The following is a 16,751-nucleotide window of genomic DNA, read 5'->3' as shown; positions in this document are numbered from 1 at the left end:
TGCTTACAGAGTTTGTAAGAACAGCTAGCAGGAGACTTGCATTTCTATCAATTTAAAATTATTTTTAAGACATTAGAAGTCAGACACCCTCTTCCACCCTGTTTTTCCATTTTATTCCTCCCTCCCCTACGAATACCTACTGTATCTCCCACCCGACTTTAAATTATGGTCTGCAAATGTTAGCTTTGTAAATAACTTGTCCAGTGAGCACACTCCTCTAAACCAGATTTAAAATCATCTTGAGATCACACTAATAACACTTTCCCTATTTAACCATTAGGGCACAAGTTCTGATATAGCACTGAAACTAGCTCTGCTTTCAATTTCATAAATAAGTAAAAATAAAACGACATACAAGTCAGATACAATCTAGCCTAATGTGAAAGACAACTTCAACTATTTCACTCAGCTCTCCATGAGAGCCATGAAATCTACCTGACAGCCCAGCTGCTTTGCCTTTCACTCGGCCGTTTCACACAGGAACAGGTTAAGTCAGAGGCTCCCCCAAAGCTGACTGAGGCAGTTTGGAGTTGGGTTACACACTAACTTCAATTTTTTCAATGTTGTTTGTGTTAGTATATATTTTAAAACATGTCAGTGCTGGTGCCCAAGTGCTGTAGCCATCAAGAATAAGCATAATGCCACTAACAAGCAAAAACAAGGCAGTACCTTGTCATAAAACTTCAACAAGGGGAAAAGTTTGTGCTTTCCAGGCTGAGGTCTTGCCTGCCAGGGTGTTTCATTTAGTCAGCTTCTCTGGAGGAGCCCCCAGAGGGTATTTCCAGGCAGCTGCCCTTTCCACTACAGCACCATACCCCAGGGCAGTATCATAATACAGCCGCACACAGCAGCTGGACAAAGGGTCACTAAACAACCCCAGTTTTGGCACTTTCCATACCGACAGGCCTGACTTTGTAACACCAATTTCAGTGTAACAGAAGAGAGAAATGCAACAATTAAAAAGGTCAATGAGCACTGTAATGAGCACTGTAGTTTGGCAGGCAGACTTTTAAGGCAAGAGGACTGCAAATTTGAACTCTCTTCATGTGCATAGCCCTCCTTGAAGCAGTCGAAGCTTTTAGACAAGATTTGGGTTAGATTCATGCCTGAACACTGCAGAGAGACTACCAAAAATACCCTAGGGATATTTCTTATGGTCAATACCTTATGCATCACTTAGCAACACCTCTCAGCTTAGCTGTGCTAGGAATAGGAACTACAGCCTATTCATCCTCCCAACAACAGCTTCCCATGAGCTATATGTCTCTTACCAGTGCATATGACTCACTATCCATCACAACTTGCATCCGCGTCCAACCTTGTCAAGAGGAATGAGATCCAAAAAGCGTTGCTACATTTTAAGCTCAGGATTATGCAGCTTCTAGGGGCAGGGTTAGGAGAGGGGGGGGGAAAAAAAAAAAAAAAGTCCTCCCCCCTCCCCCAGAGAAAAAACACAGAAGAAAAGGCAGAGGAACGGTGTGGAGATTTCCACTGCACTGTATGCCTCCACTTTCCAGGTGGAATTCCCAGATGAGCTTAATAAATTCCTTATTACTACAGAACAAACAATATTGACCTCTGGTGTTTCCTTTCTGTCAAATGTTATGCTTGGGGCAACCAGACTTTTATTAATACTGATCTTTCGCTACTAGGTCTTAAATTTATTAGAAGGCACCAGAGAGGGTTCTGAGGCACACGGAAGCACACAGAGCACATACAGCTTGAACCACCACTGACTGAACATCTACCCCATTGCTATTTGATCACCAGGGATTAGACTTCACCACTACACTGTAGATTGTCACCACTTTGAACGGGCATTGTCAGCAGATTTATGAGTAGAACAACCAAGCCAAAGGCCATGATTTTTTATTTTAATAATCCTTAATTAAAAGAAACAGGGAGTTTTTTCAGTTAGAACAGCAAGGGGAAACCTTAACGTACAACTACTTTTGTGACTGCAGCACTGTACAGATTATATAGAGCATATACACATCAATAAACATCTGAGCTAATAACTCTAACATGAAAGCAGCAAAAGAACATAACCAGTTCTGTTAAAAAAAATAAATAATTTCATCAAGCTATGACACCAGCACACCTACTAGTAAGACACTCATGGCAAACCAAAAGGTTGCGTACTGAAAGCACACAAAAGAGTTCCACACAGCTGCAAAACAAGATGTACTTACAGGTTTTGAGTTATCAAAGAATTTCGGCAATTCAGGAAGAAACTATGCTTACCAAATACTATTGCTTTGGCAAAAGGCGGAAATAGTTCTGTATGTCTGCATAGATTTTTATGAATTTGCCAGAGATCCTTGTGCAGTTTCTTAAAGTCACTGTATCTCTTCCAAACGACTATCTGAAGCAGAGAAGGGTGAAGAAAAGAAAAGTACTAATAAGGTTCATTGCTCATATTAAAATAAAACTGCAATAAGAGATATCACAAATATTTTTTCTAAGCATATCAGGTGACTACCTTCAACAAACATTTTTAAACACTTACACGATATCTGAGCTGTCAAGTGTAACAGCCATAGACAATAATACAGGTTTGTAATACGTCCCTAAACCCCATTTTGACTAACAAGACTATAGCGTATAGAAAACATTACGTAAAAGCTGGAAGAAATACAGAGAAATACAGAAGGCAAAAGCAGCATTGTTTCAGAGATTAGCCAAACTGCAATCCAGAGCTATATGGGGAACCAGAACAAGAGAGGAAGCAAAAGCAGGATAGAAGTGTTTCACCATCCAACGCTAAATTATATGCTGTGCTCAGCATAGCTGCAGGTACAGAGGGAGAGGGGAGAAAAAGCAGCAAAATAGAAAACACGGGAAGAGAAAGTAACACAAATAAAGGATGCTTATGGACAAAGCATTAAAAAAAAAAAAAAACACAGAACACTAACCCATAATTTATGCATTTATGTAAAACGCAAGCCCAATTTTAAAAGGTTGAGGACTAACAACCTTGACTAAAAACTGAATGTTTCTTTTGTAATCTAGACAAAAATATTTGACTTGAGGAATGCAAGGAAATCATTAGTTCATTACACCACTTGAAACATAAAAGTTTTCCTGATCTGTCCTGTTCAGAAAGTACTCATTTCTCAGCCAAGTATCAGCCTTTTCCATCTTTGATCCCATCCTTTGTATTCTTCCACTCAAGGAGAACCCACCAGGAAAATCAGGCCAGGGAGAGAACTGAGCAACCAAATTTGCACTTCACTGCTAACAGGCTTATTTTCAGGATGAGAAAAAAAAACAAACCAAAACACACACACATGCTATATCTTGGTCTTAGGGTACTTTCTCCTTTTAGTAAGGTCAGAGGCCTTCCAAGTTCCAATGGATGCAAGCTCTAGTCACAGAACAATACAGTTAAGACTGGCCTGTTAAGAGAGGACGTCCAAAGCTTCAACCTGACAAAACTCTATCCATCTTATAAATGCACCCATACTGAAACTAGCTGACCCGATTCAGCGTCATCCATTGCGCTTACACATCCAACTCAGTTGCAGCTAGCACTTGACAGAGTTCAACGGACAAGGCAACAAAAATAGGAATCTCTCAAGAGGGCAACTAGTGATTTTGCTGTTGGAAACAGTTGATGATTTTTCACCTAATTTTTCACCTTCCATGTAACCCAATTTGCAGAAGGTGGATGATTAGCATTTCTTGAGTAATATGCATGCAAAACAGAATTGCTTAAGATGGCAAAGTTTCAAACTATCAGCTTACTATACTGTCAGTGCTGGGAGATAATGTGAAAAAGTTGCCAAAAAATAGAGCACGAGATACTGTTTCACTAAATAAGTATTATTTCTGCTGCTACAAGTGATTTCCCAACAGCCAAGCAGAGAAAACAAATACCCATAAACAGCTTGCAAAGCAAACGAGTCAAAGTCATCATATAACCTTCTCACAAACTCATGCAAATCATGCCTTTGCATGCACAAGGGGCAGCAAAGTTAGCCAAGTTCCCACTTTAATATCCTCACTGGAAGTCAGATTTGGAGGAAGGAGACACACTGTACTTTGAAGCTCAAGGAAGCGCAGCAAGTGTGTCATAAAACATACGTTGGACTTGTAACAGGTTGCTTGTCATGGCTAGAACTGGTAGATCTATCTCGACTCTTCCATTTGACAATGAACAACCCTTTCTCCTCCATGGATGAGTACAGAAAAAACTACTTACAGGACCATCTTTATTGCAAAATAGTTACAAGTTGCTTCACAAACCATGTTGTCACCATCAACCCCAAAAGCAAGGAAATTAAAGTGAAAGTCACTAGTCATTCTGTATCTAAAACTCCTCCATCTACTACTGCACAGTAAGTCACTTTCATCCCTTTGAGAAGAAAGCCCTCACAAGGTTATCTTGCTCCTGTCCCACCGTAACACTTTAGGATATGTTGAATTGCAACTGGCTGCAGTAAGAAGGATACTCTGTTAAAGGATTATATTCTAAAGGGCAGTTAACGTAGGTGACAGAAAATTGACAAGTAGAGTTGGGGTCACCGTAGGCAGCCTTATGCACAGTTGTATGGAAAAGCTCCTGATATCTGTGGTTTTGTGGCTACAATTCACCCATGTAGCAACTACTTTCTACGACATACTACTTTTACCTAGGAACTTTCAGGTGTTTGCTCACAGCAGAACCACATCACACGCAAAATTCTTCACTCGCTACAGTGAAAGGTGAGAAAAGGTCAGTCATCAAGTTTATGGCACGTTTATGTCTCCTTGCTGACCAGAGTATGTGAAATCCTACATGGTTAACCTATATCCACAGATCAAAGTAATGATCATAGCAAAGACTAAAAGATAAGGGTTTTTATGTTCTTCCAAAAACTATTTAACATATATTCATGCAATATTCTAGCTGAAAAACACTTACAATATATTTTTCTGATGAATGGCTCATCAACAGTTGTTATAAAGTGTTTTTTTCCCCCACAAATGAAGATTAAGGTAATGGCAGAGTGTGTTCATGGATAGGTTCAACTCAGGAGTCTCCCTGGAAAAGGTGAACATCAAGCTACAAACTACAATAATGCAGTTCTAAAAACAGATCCCTGATCATCTCTCTGACTGTGATAGGCTATTTTAATTTTCCAGAGATTAAAAAAAGAACCAAAGAACACGAATGCTCCTGTCTGTCTGATTCTCAAGATTTCAAAGAAGGATGCGACAAAGGAACATTAGCCAATTCTCACCTCTGCAAAGCCACTCATCAGTGACTCGGATCTCAGAGTACAGAGGTGCACTGAATTCATTTATGGGCTCTTCCTTCATCAGCTATCCAGGTTCTCCTCAAACGTGATAAGAAATTGCACTAGAAATTCAACATATCCATACAGCACTCAATGTCTGAAAAGCCACAAGGTTGTGCTTTTGAAGGAAGATTTTGCATGTACATAGTATAATAGTATCAACATTGTCAAGTTACTTGTCCAAAAGAAATCAGAGGTTTTTTTTTTTTTTAAATTCTGGAAGCAAATCAAAAAAAAGTGTGATGTAATTTTTTATCTCAATAAAAAATGGCTCTTGATGTTCTTTTGAGGTATTAGAGAGTCAGAAAAAATACACTCGATCCTCATTCAGAGCTTTCTCAGAAGAGGCAAAAAGCAAGCAATTAAGAAGTTTTATCAAAGTATATCACAGGAAGATACTTAAGGAGCCTCAGAGAGAGGCACGTAATATATGAATTGTAGTTTAATCTCTCTCAACTACTCCCGCACTCCTCCATTTTCCTTGTTCACTAATAGACAGTAATGATGTAGGCTTTTCAGTGAAGTATTGGTTAAAGAGGGAAAGAATACCTACAGCTGAGACCTAAGACTTGAATTGAGGACTGATCTGTAATTTCACCAGTAGGAGTTAAGTTACTACCAATCTGCCAATTCCAGCCCTGAGAAAAAAAGCTTGCAAAGTTATCAAAGCAGTTTTGTCATCAAAAGACATTTAACTCCCTAAGACTTTGTTTCAAGTCACGATTCATCACCGATGGCAGAATTGCAATATGTTACGCTAGCTATTCTGTTTTTGAACTGAAAGCAAAAGACAGATGGAAGCATACAAAAAACTGTTTGCTCAGTTACAATGACTAAACACACAGAAATTGTCAAATTACGTCAAAGATGCTTCAAAAGCCATGATGTGGTACACAACGATATTTGCACAAATCTAAATTGTTACCTCCTGGACATCCTCTGGATTTTTTCTTGAAACAATCTGAAAAGCAAAACAAAAAAAACATATCAATGCTTGGATTTTCATTTTGGAAGCTAGCGGAGCAGCATATGATGATCTCTTGCTGAAAAGAAAAATCTGGGGGGGGAAAAAAAACAGTATGTTCCTCTTCAATTTGCACTCAAACATTTTTTTCAGTTTTAGAGATGTTTAATGTGCAAATACAACATAGCAAGGTATAGCAGCAGACACAGCTGTGATAGAAATAAAGATGTAAATCCTAGGCAAAAAGGCACAGAAGGCATCCCAAAAAAAAACAAAGCTACATAAGAGCACATCCCCAACAATCTTTCCAGGCTTCTCCTATTAATTCATTATTAGAGTCACATTAGTCCCAGCAAACAGAGCTAATGATGGCTACTTGCCTTGATATAAGTTGTGCACAACCTTGTTACAAATGTTAGGCTTTGCATTTATTAACAGTATCTCCACTTGACCTAACCATCACAGCACAGCTCACATCAGCTGACTCTCTCCTTGTGTTTTTTGTTTCTCCTTAAGCACTCTTTATCTAATTAATTATAAATTCATTCATCCTGAGGAAAATTGCCATCAAAAATAGGCTTGGCTACACACCAGAAAGAAACTTATTTAAAGAAAAAAAGTCTGACAAAACATAAATCTTGATCACAAAAGCCTTTCAAAACCAAGCTCCGTATTGGGCTTACAAACAGAAGTAAGAGCACATCCACACAAACAAGCAAATCAAATTAAGGTACCTTTAATTCATAACTGCAATTATCTTGTGCAATTCAGCGCATCTTCAGCTATAACTCAGCCAAAGCTTTTCAAAAAAAGTAATAATAACAATCAGCCTACTGTGGGCTAAACCAAAATAGAGCATTCTCAATCTAAGCTAAGACTATCCATACACTGACACACCCCAAAATATGAATCAATGATGTACGCAGGCAAGTCCAAGGTGCTACTTCCACCCCGGAGACTAAATTACCACCCAGCAGTACCGCCAGCCACGCTCAGCCACTGGTCTAAGATGGAAGTCAATGAACTCAGACTGTTCTCTTGCTAAGTGCTCCCCACACTCCCCAGATAAACTAGCTCTCTTTCCCTTTGGTTTTCCAAGGATCCCTTCCGAAGCCTCCCAGACTTCCTAACATCAGCTTACCACACAGACAAGTCACCAGTCTTTTACATGTTCTGAAGGAGACAAGACAGAAAAGGGAAGGTTTATTTTCTCTGTCATTCTTGTTAAAAACCTAAAACATTTTCCTTCTCAGTTCAAGTTACTTCCTTTACCTTGCAGATTAAAGTCCTCTTCTTCCAACACTGACAAAACATTCCTCAACTTTTGTTCACTCTAAGCAGTCTAACATCTTGCAGCTTCACTAATTTTTAGTTATTGTTGTGCTTTCATTCACCACCAAACATTTCATGTGTGCAATTTGTTAAAGTATCTCTACCCTTCTCCTCTAAGATTTAGAGTACTTGACGTAAGGAACCTGTAGAGCTGGGGTGGGGGGAGAAGATATCACGGGCATGGCTACACATCACAGAGGAACACCAAAGGGCACACACAGATTGTTGTGCTTTGCAGTTCACCTTTAAATAAAGCCTTACAGCAGTTTTGGCTGCTAGGTAAGTTACCAGATGGGCAGAAGGAGACCCAGAGAGATGAGTAATTACCCAGCCAGTTAGTAAGAATCTGGAATAAAACCCAGAGGCCTTGTTTCACAGTCACTTGTTCTAATGTTACATCACCTTCTGTATCTACCAACCATGTCAACTTTAAGTCAGTATATCATAATTTATGTGTTGCCTACTTTGTTCTTCACATCCTTTTTATGAAGGTCAACCTCAGAAGAGGTCTTCCCCTTCAATCCAAACTATAATCCTAAGACTTGGCAAACATGTTACTACTCCCCAAATTTTCATTGCAGTTTTTTTTAATCCTTCCACAAGGATCAATGCAATTAGCTTCTTCTGCAAATCTGTAACGTAAGCAACTTTCGTTCATTTCAAAAAAATACATCAGTAAGCTACCACTAACATGAGCTGAGCAATGCGTAACTACTATGTTAAGCTCTGGCAACAGAGATCCTACAAGGATCTAGCGCCTTACCACTGAACACAGTACTTAAGACTATCCTATTCCTTGTCTGCTCTCCAGATATCCAACATAATTCATTAAAATTTTACTACTCATAATCATAATCTTTTGAATTACTAGAACTTTCACTAGTAGCCTGTACTTTTAGTTCTCATTCCACAGTACTCTTAACAGTATCACTTGCTGATACCTCTTTCTGTTCTTTAACAGAAATGAATATAAGATAAGATTCATTTAATTTTGTCTGCTTTTAAATTACTGCCTATTTTGCAAGTAAATAATGTATTCTCTACTAAATACTCCTATGCATTCAGTTTCTACAAAATACATGGCTTGCAAAAACACAGAATGGATTGATTTCTATAAAGTAGTCTCATAAACAAAAACTTTTTTCTAAAAGTCTGCAATAATGACAACCCATCTTAGCATTCAGAAGAGACTGCACGGGTGGCTGTGCCTATGGATCAGATGTTTCGGACACTCTGAACAAGTGCTCTTCTCAGTCATGATTATTAACCTATCATAATATCAAAACAGAACGTTCTTTTAACTTAACTTAGTTTCACAAGGGATTCACTCATATGTAACTGGAAAGAACCAGAAATCTCCACTAGCATGTGCTAAGTACCCTAGATCTTGTCAATACAATGGGAAGGTCCCTTACTTTTTTCCAGGCAGTCCCTCAAAGTTGCTGATCATCAGTTCAGCAAGTACAGCAGTAGTGCTGTCAAATCAACCATGGAGACAGATCACTGCAGGAATGGGAGGAAGGAACAGGAGGGGAGAAAAAGGGAAGGTAACAGATATGTACTTAAAATAATTTTTAAATAACTTTGTACAGCATCTAACTTTCCAAGTGTCATCCTCACTTCCAGTACTACATAACAGTCCATCAAATAGAGCCCTACTGAGACAAAAGCTATTTATATATCCATGTTCGCAAATCCAAAGCATCCTTTAGCGCATTAACAAAAAAAAAAATTTGCACTTTGGAGGCTTTAGACATAAAACACTGAGGAACTAATGCCTCTGTGCTTAGCTTAGTTTAATTTGGTCAGCTCACAGACTGATCAGCTCTCTGTTCTGCAGGAACTCGCTCAGAGTCAGCACACTACCCAGGTGCTAGACTATATCACTTGGAAAAGCACTAGTGATCTACAACTTATCGGAGATGGAGAAACAGTGACAATCCTCACAAGTTAACTACATTTTAATCTTGAACAATTCTGCACATACCACAATATTACAGAGCGTTTTAAATAACTTTAAGCCAATAAGAACAAAGCCATTAGTGCAGAGTAAAATAAACAGAAGTCTTGGCTCATTCCTAAATACAGGAGCATTACTCCCTATTACATCGATATATCGACATCGACTTTTTACGGACTTAGCGCATCATGACCTAACGAGGAAAAATCTGGAGGCGCTCTTTTCCTTGACTCTATCCCAAGAAAGGCTTTTAAAACTAAGAGTCACAGGGAAAAAGCAGTATTTTTCCTCTCAAATACTACATTCTGTTTGACTTAAAAAAAAAAAAAAAATTTTGTTGTAAGCATTTCCCATGCGTGTTTGGTGGACTAGTGCACAAGCATTTGACAAAAAAGAATAAAAAGGGACTTGATTTGTATTTTCACAAGTCGTACAGACCAATCATGTTCTAATAACCTGAGAGCTACAATAAGCGTGCATGTGTGCGCACACATGCACACGATGCACACACACACAGACAGAAGACTAGATTCCTTGACTTAGGGAAGGGGCACATATAAAGGGGTGCTCCTCTTACAAGCAGAACACCTGCACCTACAGCAGCTGTAAGATCACACACAGATCATTTAAAGAAAGTCTGTCCTTCTATGACACTTTCCAATGTTCTCAGCATACCCTACCACACGCGCAAATTGAACTTCGAGTCCCCTTGCACCTATCTCCATGAAGCTTCAGCTTACTCCCCTTTCCTTTTCCACTTAAATAAGAAAATGGAGGAACAAAGAAAGCAAGAAGTTTCCCTGCGGGAACAGAAGCGTCCTTCAGCAAAAGTAGCGCCAAGCCAGCTCTCCCAAAATCCAGTTATTTGCTTCAGCTGTCCTTCCTCTCCCATTAGGCCCAGCACTCTCATTCACCCTGACCCACTCCTACCCAAACGGAGCAGAAAACGAGGAACACGCAGCCCTTAAGAAAGGGACTTTCTAATTATTCTTCAGCTCGAATAGCTCTGTGCACCCAGCGTAGGCATGCTGGAGGTAGGTACATATTCTGCTTGGTAATTTTTGCTCCGGAGCTGCCTGCGCCGTGGGACGGGGAGGAAGGCAGAAGGATTTCTCTGTGGTCCGTCTGAGGAGCTCTGGGGGAGAAAGAAGGGAAGCACTCAGCGAAAGGGCTGTTTGGTTTTAAAGTATTCTCGCATGTCCTGCAGCAAACGGGAAAGAAAGAAGGAAATCCAAAGCGCTTCTGAGGGACCCGCGATGTTACGTAAGGCCACAAGTAGAGCGAATACCGCCAAGACTCAGTTAATCCAACCTTCGCCTTTTCCTAGGGCCCGACCATTTTCCCACCCATCCTTCCCTGACAGGGGGAATTTTCTAAATCCTGACAGCGCGATCAGCTCCAGAAAGACGAGAGCCCCTCCCGGGCGCAACGACGGCGCCAAGAGCCAAACCTGGGCCTGGAGCGGGCCGGCGGCGGCGGCGCCCACACAGCCCGCCCAGCCGCGACGGAGACGGCCGCAGCCGCGGCCAGCACCGCGCCAGGGGAGGGCAGCGGGCGGCCCGGCCCGGGCAGCGCTGGCAGCAGGGCCGAGGCGGCACCTCCGCCCGCTCCCTGCCTGCCTCCCTCCCTCCCTCCCTCACTCACCCGCGCCGTGACCTTGTAGACGGTGTGCCCGCGGGGGTGCCGCCGCGGCTCCGTCACCGTGTAGAAGCGGGCCAGGTCGCCGCCGCCGCCGCGCTCCCGTGGGCTCAGCATGCTGCTGCCGCCGCCGCCGAGCTGCTCCGGGTCAGACCGCGGCCACAGGCGGAAGCGCCGCCGAGAAACACCCCCGTCCCGCCCCGCCCGGGCGGCGCCGGGCCCGCGCCGCCGCCGAGGCGCCGCGGGGAGCGCCGGTTGGGGCAGGGCCGGGCCGGGGTCCCCCGCGCCCTGGCGCTCGGCAGCGCCGGCCGGTGAGGGCAGTCGCCGAGGCACCGACGCGGCTGCTTAGGTCACCCGTTTTTTCACGTCCTTGAGCGATGAGGCCGCCGCGGCGGAGCAGGGGGGCGCCCGGCCGCGGCCACGCCCGCCCCGTCCCTTCCCTTCCCCTTCGCCGTGGCCCGGTACAGGCTTGAAGCAAACCCCAGCTTGGGTGCGGCCATCTTGTGCGGCCGGCTGGCCGCCTGCGGTGGCGCGGGCGCGGCCTGAGCGTCCCGGTCACATCATGTGGGCGCAGCCCTGCTCGGGTCAAAACTCGTGTGCGACAAAACTCATCGGGGCGTGAGGCGTTCTGCCTCGGTCCGGGGGAGCGCGGTTTTGTGCTGCTAGATAGTCTGGTGTCACGGCTCGTAAGATCACGGGTGCCTTCAATTAGTTGTCTGTAGTAGTAGCTACACAAACATGGATCCCACCTGCCATTATATGAGCTGTTAAGATGCTTTTTATCGTTATATCTTCATTCATTTAATAGGAGATATTAGAAAATATCAGCTTCTTACTACCAGGTTATTAACATCTCTGATCTCACACAGATCTCTGACATAAAGAAAAATACTTAATTAGACTTCTTTGTAAATTTTAAGAGACTCTTGTTCTGAAGCTCGCAGTGAGCAAGTGTCTCCTTTGGGGAAGACTGAACTGCATCATGAATCTTTACAACCCTCCCAATTACTGCTGTGAAAATGAAAGCTGTGCATCAATTATTACATTAATTTTCTGAGTTCCAGATCAGATTCACTTCTACAAATCTGGAAGCATCATTCTGTGAGCTCCCCTTTAAGTCCTCCTAAGCAGTTTCACTGTTGGGAGGTACTGCCAGAGTTTCACCTGTGCCCCGTTCCTAGTGATTACAAGATTACTGTTACTCTTGATTTGGACACTCCCCTCTCTCACTTCTTACCTCATTATACTGGGAACCCTGTCCTGTGTGCGGGATGCAAGTAGCTCCTGCAAACATACAGAGGCAGAGAAACAAAAACAGTGCACCAGCTGTTCCCCTCCCAGGACTGACAGAAAGCAGTTGATTAGACAATACTTTGACATATGAAACCCAGAAAAAGCCTAGCAAAGTCTGGTCACTGGAGCCTGCGCTATGTCTAAATAGAAGTGTTTCCGCATCCTGGACTATGTACAGCTTCTTCCTGGAACAGTGTTATCCCAGGAAAAGGTCATTTTCTGGGGGAAAATACAATTATTCTTCCTAACATCTCGTAGGGCAGAGGTGGCCCAACTGTGAGTTTTATAACACCCCATCTCTCAGTTTTCTTTGGATTACTTCAGCATTCTCAGCTATCGAATTACTGGAAAGATTCTTTGTCCTTTTTGTCTCTAAGAATTAATTGATTGGTCCAGTCTGGTTTGCATGGGGAACGTTTTCTTAAGGAACAGAGAAGACATTCGTTCTTAGAACGTCGTCTGCCGCTCACATCTTTTGAGAGAGTGTAAGAGCCTGTCTTTTACGTTTTTTAACAAGATGTTGGAGCATCTAACTTCATGCAAGTAACTGTCAAAAGGAGCACCTCAAGAGATAATATGGTCTTGATCATTTCTCCAAAGCAAATTCCCCAGTCCCGAGGTTAAAATACATGTCAAACTCCAATAGCTAGCGACTGTTTTCTTACACCAATAATTATGCAGTTGAAGTTTCCTTGAAAGAGACTTTCCAAGAACAGATCTTCTGTATGGAGTAATTTTAGCGTGCAAGTGAGGAAAAATAATCTGGGCCTTCTTTAAATCTGAAATGAAGGGGTTAGACAGAGTGATCTCAGAGGATGCGTTGTTACTGTTACCTTCCCTGGTTTTAGCTGTAGGAAACTTGCAGCTAGTCAAATTGCAGGTATTGGCACCCAAAACACGAAGAGCTGACTGAAAATGCACTTGGTCTTCAATCAAGGAAACAATGTTTTCAGCGTGGTGGGCCAATTGCTTGATCATTTACGTATTAATTGACCATTACTTGACCAATTAGTTGCATCATGCAGCTCTTACAACCTTCAGCTCTTATAGCTCTTCAGTGTAATAAAATGATTAGGCGACCATTTCTGATATAAATTTACTTATGAAGCAGCATTTGTTTGTTACATCTCATAAGATGTTATCATTTTGAGGTTTTAGTGGTATAAACAGAAATCAGTGCGACTGAAGCCACTATTGATTAATTCCTGATGGGTGATATAATAGATTTCATTTAAATTTAAATAGCTAACTCAAGCATCTTTTGAGAAAAACATTCCATCTTTAAACGCTGCCTAACTTCAGTTATTTGGTGGGAGGAGGAGGGGAAAAGAAGCCATATCTTCAGTTGCTCCACTTGTGACTAGAAGTCTCATACTTTTTGAAAAACAGATCGATTGCTTTTTAGTTATTCTAATAATGCACCCCAATCTCAAGCGTTTGCTAGCGTTCATCATCTGAAACTGAAATTTGTTGGTGAAAAGGAGTGGGTCTGGAGGAAACTCAGACCTGCCGAACAGTGGCAGGCTGGGAGTAGAGCTCATATTGCCATGTCAATCTAAAAGAGAGCTTCCGTGAGGAATCATATGTCTTCTCCAAAGGAGAGATTCTGAATGCGGGAGAAGAAAGTCAGAAGTTCAACTAAGATGAGGTATCCTAGTCGTAAGGTGCAACGTAGCCTTAGCTTGTGCATTATGTTTCCATTATGTTTCTCCTTGATAAGCTATCCACGGTGTTAGCCCAGCGGAAACTGACCCTGCAAAAAGTCTGTGTTTTCCCTCGCACAGCATTAAGTTTCTTTACTTTCCTTCTGATACTATTAATATCATAATTTATTCTAGGGTATAGTGACATTGTTCCCAGGAGTTTTCCCCATTGCTCTGCTTGTTTGTATCAACCTGTATTTGAGCAGTTCCACCTCTGTGCCTGTTCGGCCTATGGTCTTTCAAAGATTTCTAGAAGAATGGCAGTTTCCATACAGATGATACCATTTTGTTAAAAAACAGACCAGAATTTCTCAGCTGAGTTGGATAATACTAAAACATTCTAATGTACATCTGTACAGATGATGTACAGCAATGATGTACAGAGAAGATGTAGCGCAATGTTAATAACAAGTATCCTTCAAAAGTACATATTTTATTTTCTTCTATGAGCATGTATTCTAGTTTTCAAGGTCTTTGGTGTAACTTACCCTCATTTTGTAATTTCCTTTGATGTAATAAGGTGATCTGGGGTACTTGTGTTGAATCTTGTGTTACCTTAGCTGAACTGAGTACTTTTTTGTGCATTGAAAAAGGCAGTTTTATAAAGCCTTTGCTTTTTTTTTTTTTCCTTAAGGGACATTTTCCTTTTTTTCCTGAAGAACATCTGAAACAGCCTTTTGTTTATGATGCTTATTAGTCTCAGGTCGTATTCTGTAAATATGAGGAAACACATGAAAATAATGCTGTAGTTAAAAGGGACAAGACTCAGAAACTTAAATCATTTGGTCCTGTTTCTTGATTTTTTTCAGCTGAACTTGGAAGGGCTAAGGATTAGTATTTGGCCTGTAAGCCTGATATCTGTTCCAGGTGATTTAGTGTATGGATAAAGTGAGGCAGTAGACGTTATCTACTAGGATTTCCAACAGACTTTTGACAAAGTCACTTACTAAAGGAGAGGGGTTTTAAGGAGAGTAAGTAGCCATGGGATAAACGGGAGGATCCTTGCGTGGATAAATGACTCATTACAGATAGGAAACAGAGGGCAGGAATGAATGATGAGTTGTCTCAGTGCAGGGTGGTCCCCAGTGTAGTTTCACAAGGGTCTGTACCATTCAGCATATTCATGAATGACATGGATGAGGCAGCAAGAAGTAGGCTGAAAAAGAGCTGTCAAGGGTAGTAAGGACATGGACGGATTATGAGGAATTGTGGCAGGATTTTGTGAAATTGAGTAGGCAGTAAGATGTCAGACAAAATTCGGTTTAGATGACTGCAAAGTAATAGGAGGAAAAATGGTCTTAGTGCCACATATAAAGTGATAAACTCTATGTTGACCACTCAGGAATAAGATCTTGGAGTTATGGCATGCAGTTCCTTTTAAAAAATCATCTTTATGCTTGGTAATCAGAAGAGAAAGCAAATATTAAGAATCCTTAGGTAAGGAGTAGAGAACATGACAGAGAACAGTATGCTGTAAGTGTATATAAATCCATGACACTTTTAATATTGTGTGCAGTTCTATATCCTTTATCTGATAAAGAATACTCATACATTAGAACTGGAAAAAACATCAAAAGAAGGGCAGTAAAAATGATCAGGAATATGGAATAGCATATTTACATGGAACGAATGAGTAGCCTGAGACTGCGCAGCCTGGGGGATGAGGGTATTTGACAGAGATCCATGAAACTACAAGTGGCACAGAGAGGATAGATAGGGATGGACTGTTCAGTGTCTCTTAACACAAGAACCAGAGCCCAGTGAGGCTGGTAGGAACAAAGTCTAAAAAAAAGAAAATAGTTCTTCACGTAATGATTGCTAGACCTGCAGGACTCTTGTCAAAGGATGTTGTTGACGAGAAAGTTCACGAGTTCAAGTACTTGGGGGAGAGAACCATCGGGAGGTACTAAAGAGACAAACACAACGGGCCCAGGAGATCTGCGGAGCTGAAAATAGCGAGAGGCAGGGAGAGTATTCAGGTGAGTTTTACCCAGTTCTTGCATGTCTCTAGGCATCTGCTGCCAGCCACTTTTTGAAAGCAGGAAGCTGAGCTCAGTAGACCGTTGATCTGAACCGCTGTGGCTGTTCTTATGTTCAATATAATTGATCAGAACATCCCCGGTGAGTCAGTAGCCTCCATTCACTAGGGAGTTTCTAAAAGGCAAATGACTCAAAATATTTGGCTTATAGTTGACTTGAGGAGACCTGCCTTGAAGCATATCTCTTAATATAGTGTAGCCAACCTACCTATACAAAATAATAATTAAGGGAGAATAAACAATCTGCAATTAAGTGTTATGAACATATTAAGGCCTTCCGAGGTCTAGGCAAGCAATAACAGCAAAATGAAAAATGGAGAAACAATTTCCATCATATTAATAGGTTAATCTTTTACTTACCTTACTTACCTTCTTTTTTGTCTGTTGCTTTTTTTGCGTATCTTTGTTTTCCTTTAAGCCATTTAAGTCACTTATAAGGAACAAATAACAGGAATGGAGAGAAATTATTTTTTACTTGGTTGCAGTTCCTGCACAGGATCTGCGCTATGCAGCGCTATCATGTTTCATATGCCTTATATT

The 16,751-nt window shown here is 41.6% G+C and overlaps 1 protein-coding gene across 9 annotated transcripts in view; it reads right to left on the bottom strand.

Moving 5' to 3' along the window:
* Positions 1–11,359, bottom strand: part of RPS6KC1 (ribosomal protein S6 kinase C1) — an 87,839-nt gene extending 76,480 nt beyond the window's left edge. For 4 of the 9 annotated variants that reach the window (XR_011140423.1, XR_011140424.1, XM_068939815.1 and 1 more), the window contains exons 1-3: positions 11,183–11,346; positions 6,208–6,243; positions 2,245–2,365 (exon numbers count right to left, since the gene is read on the bottom strand). Coding sequence is in view for 7 of the 9 variants with exons in the window: in XM_068939815.1 (XP_068795916.1) it covers positions 2,245–2,365; positions 6,208–6,243; positions 11,183–11,293 (268 nt within the window). In the remaining 2 variants the exon portion in view is untranslated. Of the gene's footprint in view, positions 1–2,244; positions 2,366–4,906; positions 5,027–5,225; positions 5,333–6,207; positions 6,244–6,980; positions 7,054–11,182 lie in introns of those variants that run through there. The other 5 variants (XM_009668987.2, XM_068939813.1, XM_068939814.1 and 2 more) reach the window with 5 other exon arrangements.
* Positions 11,360–16,751: the final 5,392 nt, after the last annotated feature.

The sequence above is a fragment of the Struthio camelus genome, chromosome 3 (genome assembly GCF_040807025.1).
Source record: "Struthio camelus isolate bStrCam1 chromosome 3, bStrCam1.hap1, whole genome shotgun sequence".
NCBI lineage: Eukaryota > Metazoa > Chordata > Aves > Struthioniformes > Struthionidae > Struthio > Struthio camelus.
The sequence above is the reverse complement of the archived record's forward strand: the minus strand, read 5'-3'. Positions and strand labels throughout refer to the sequence as shown.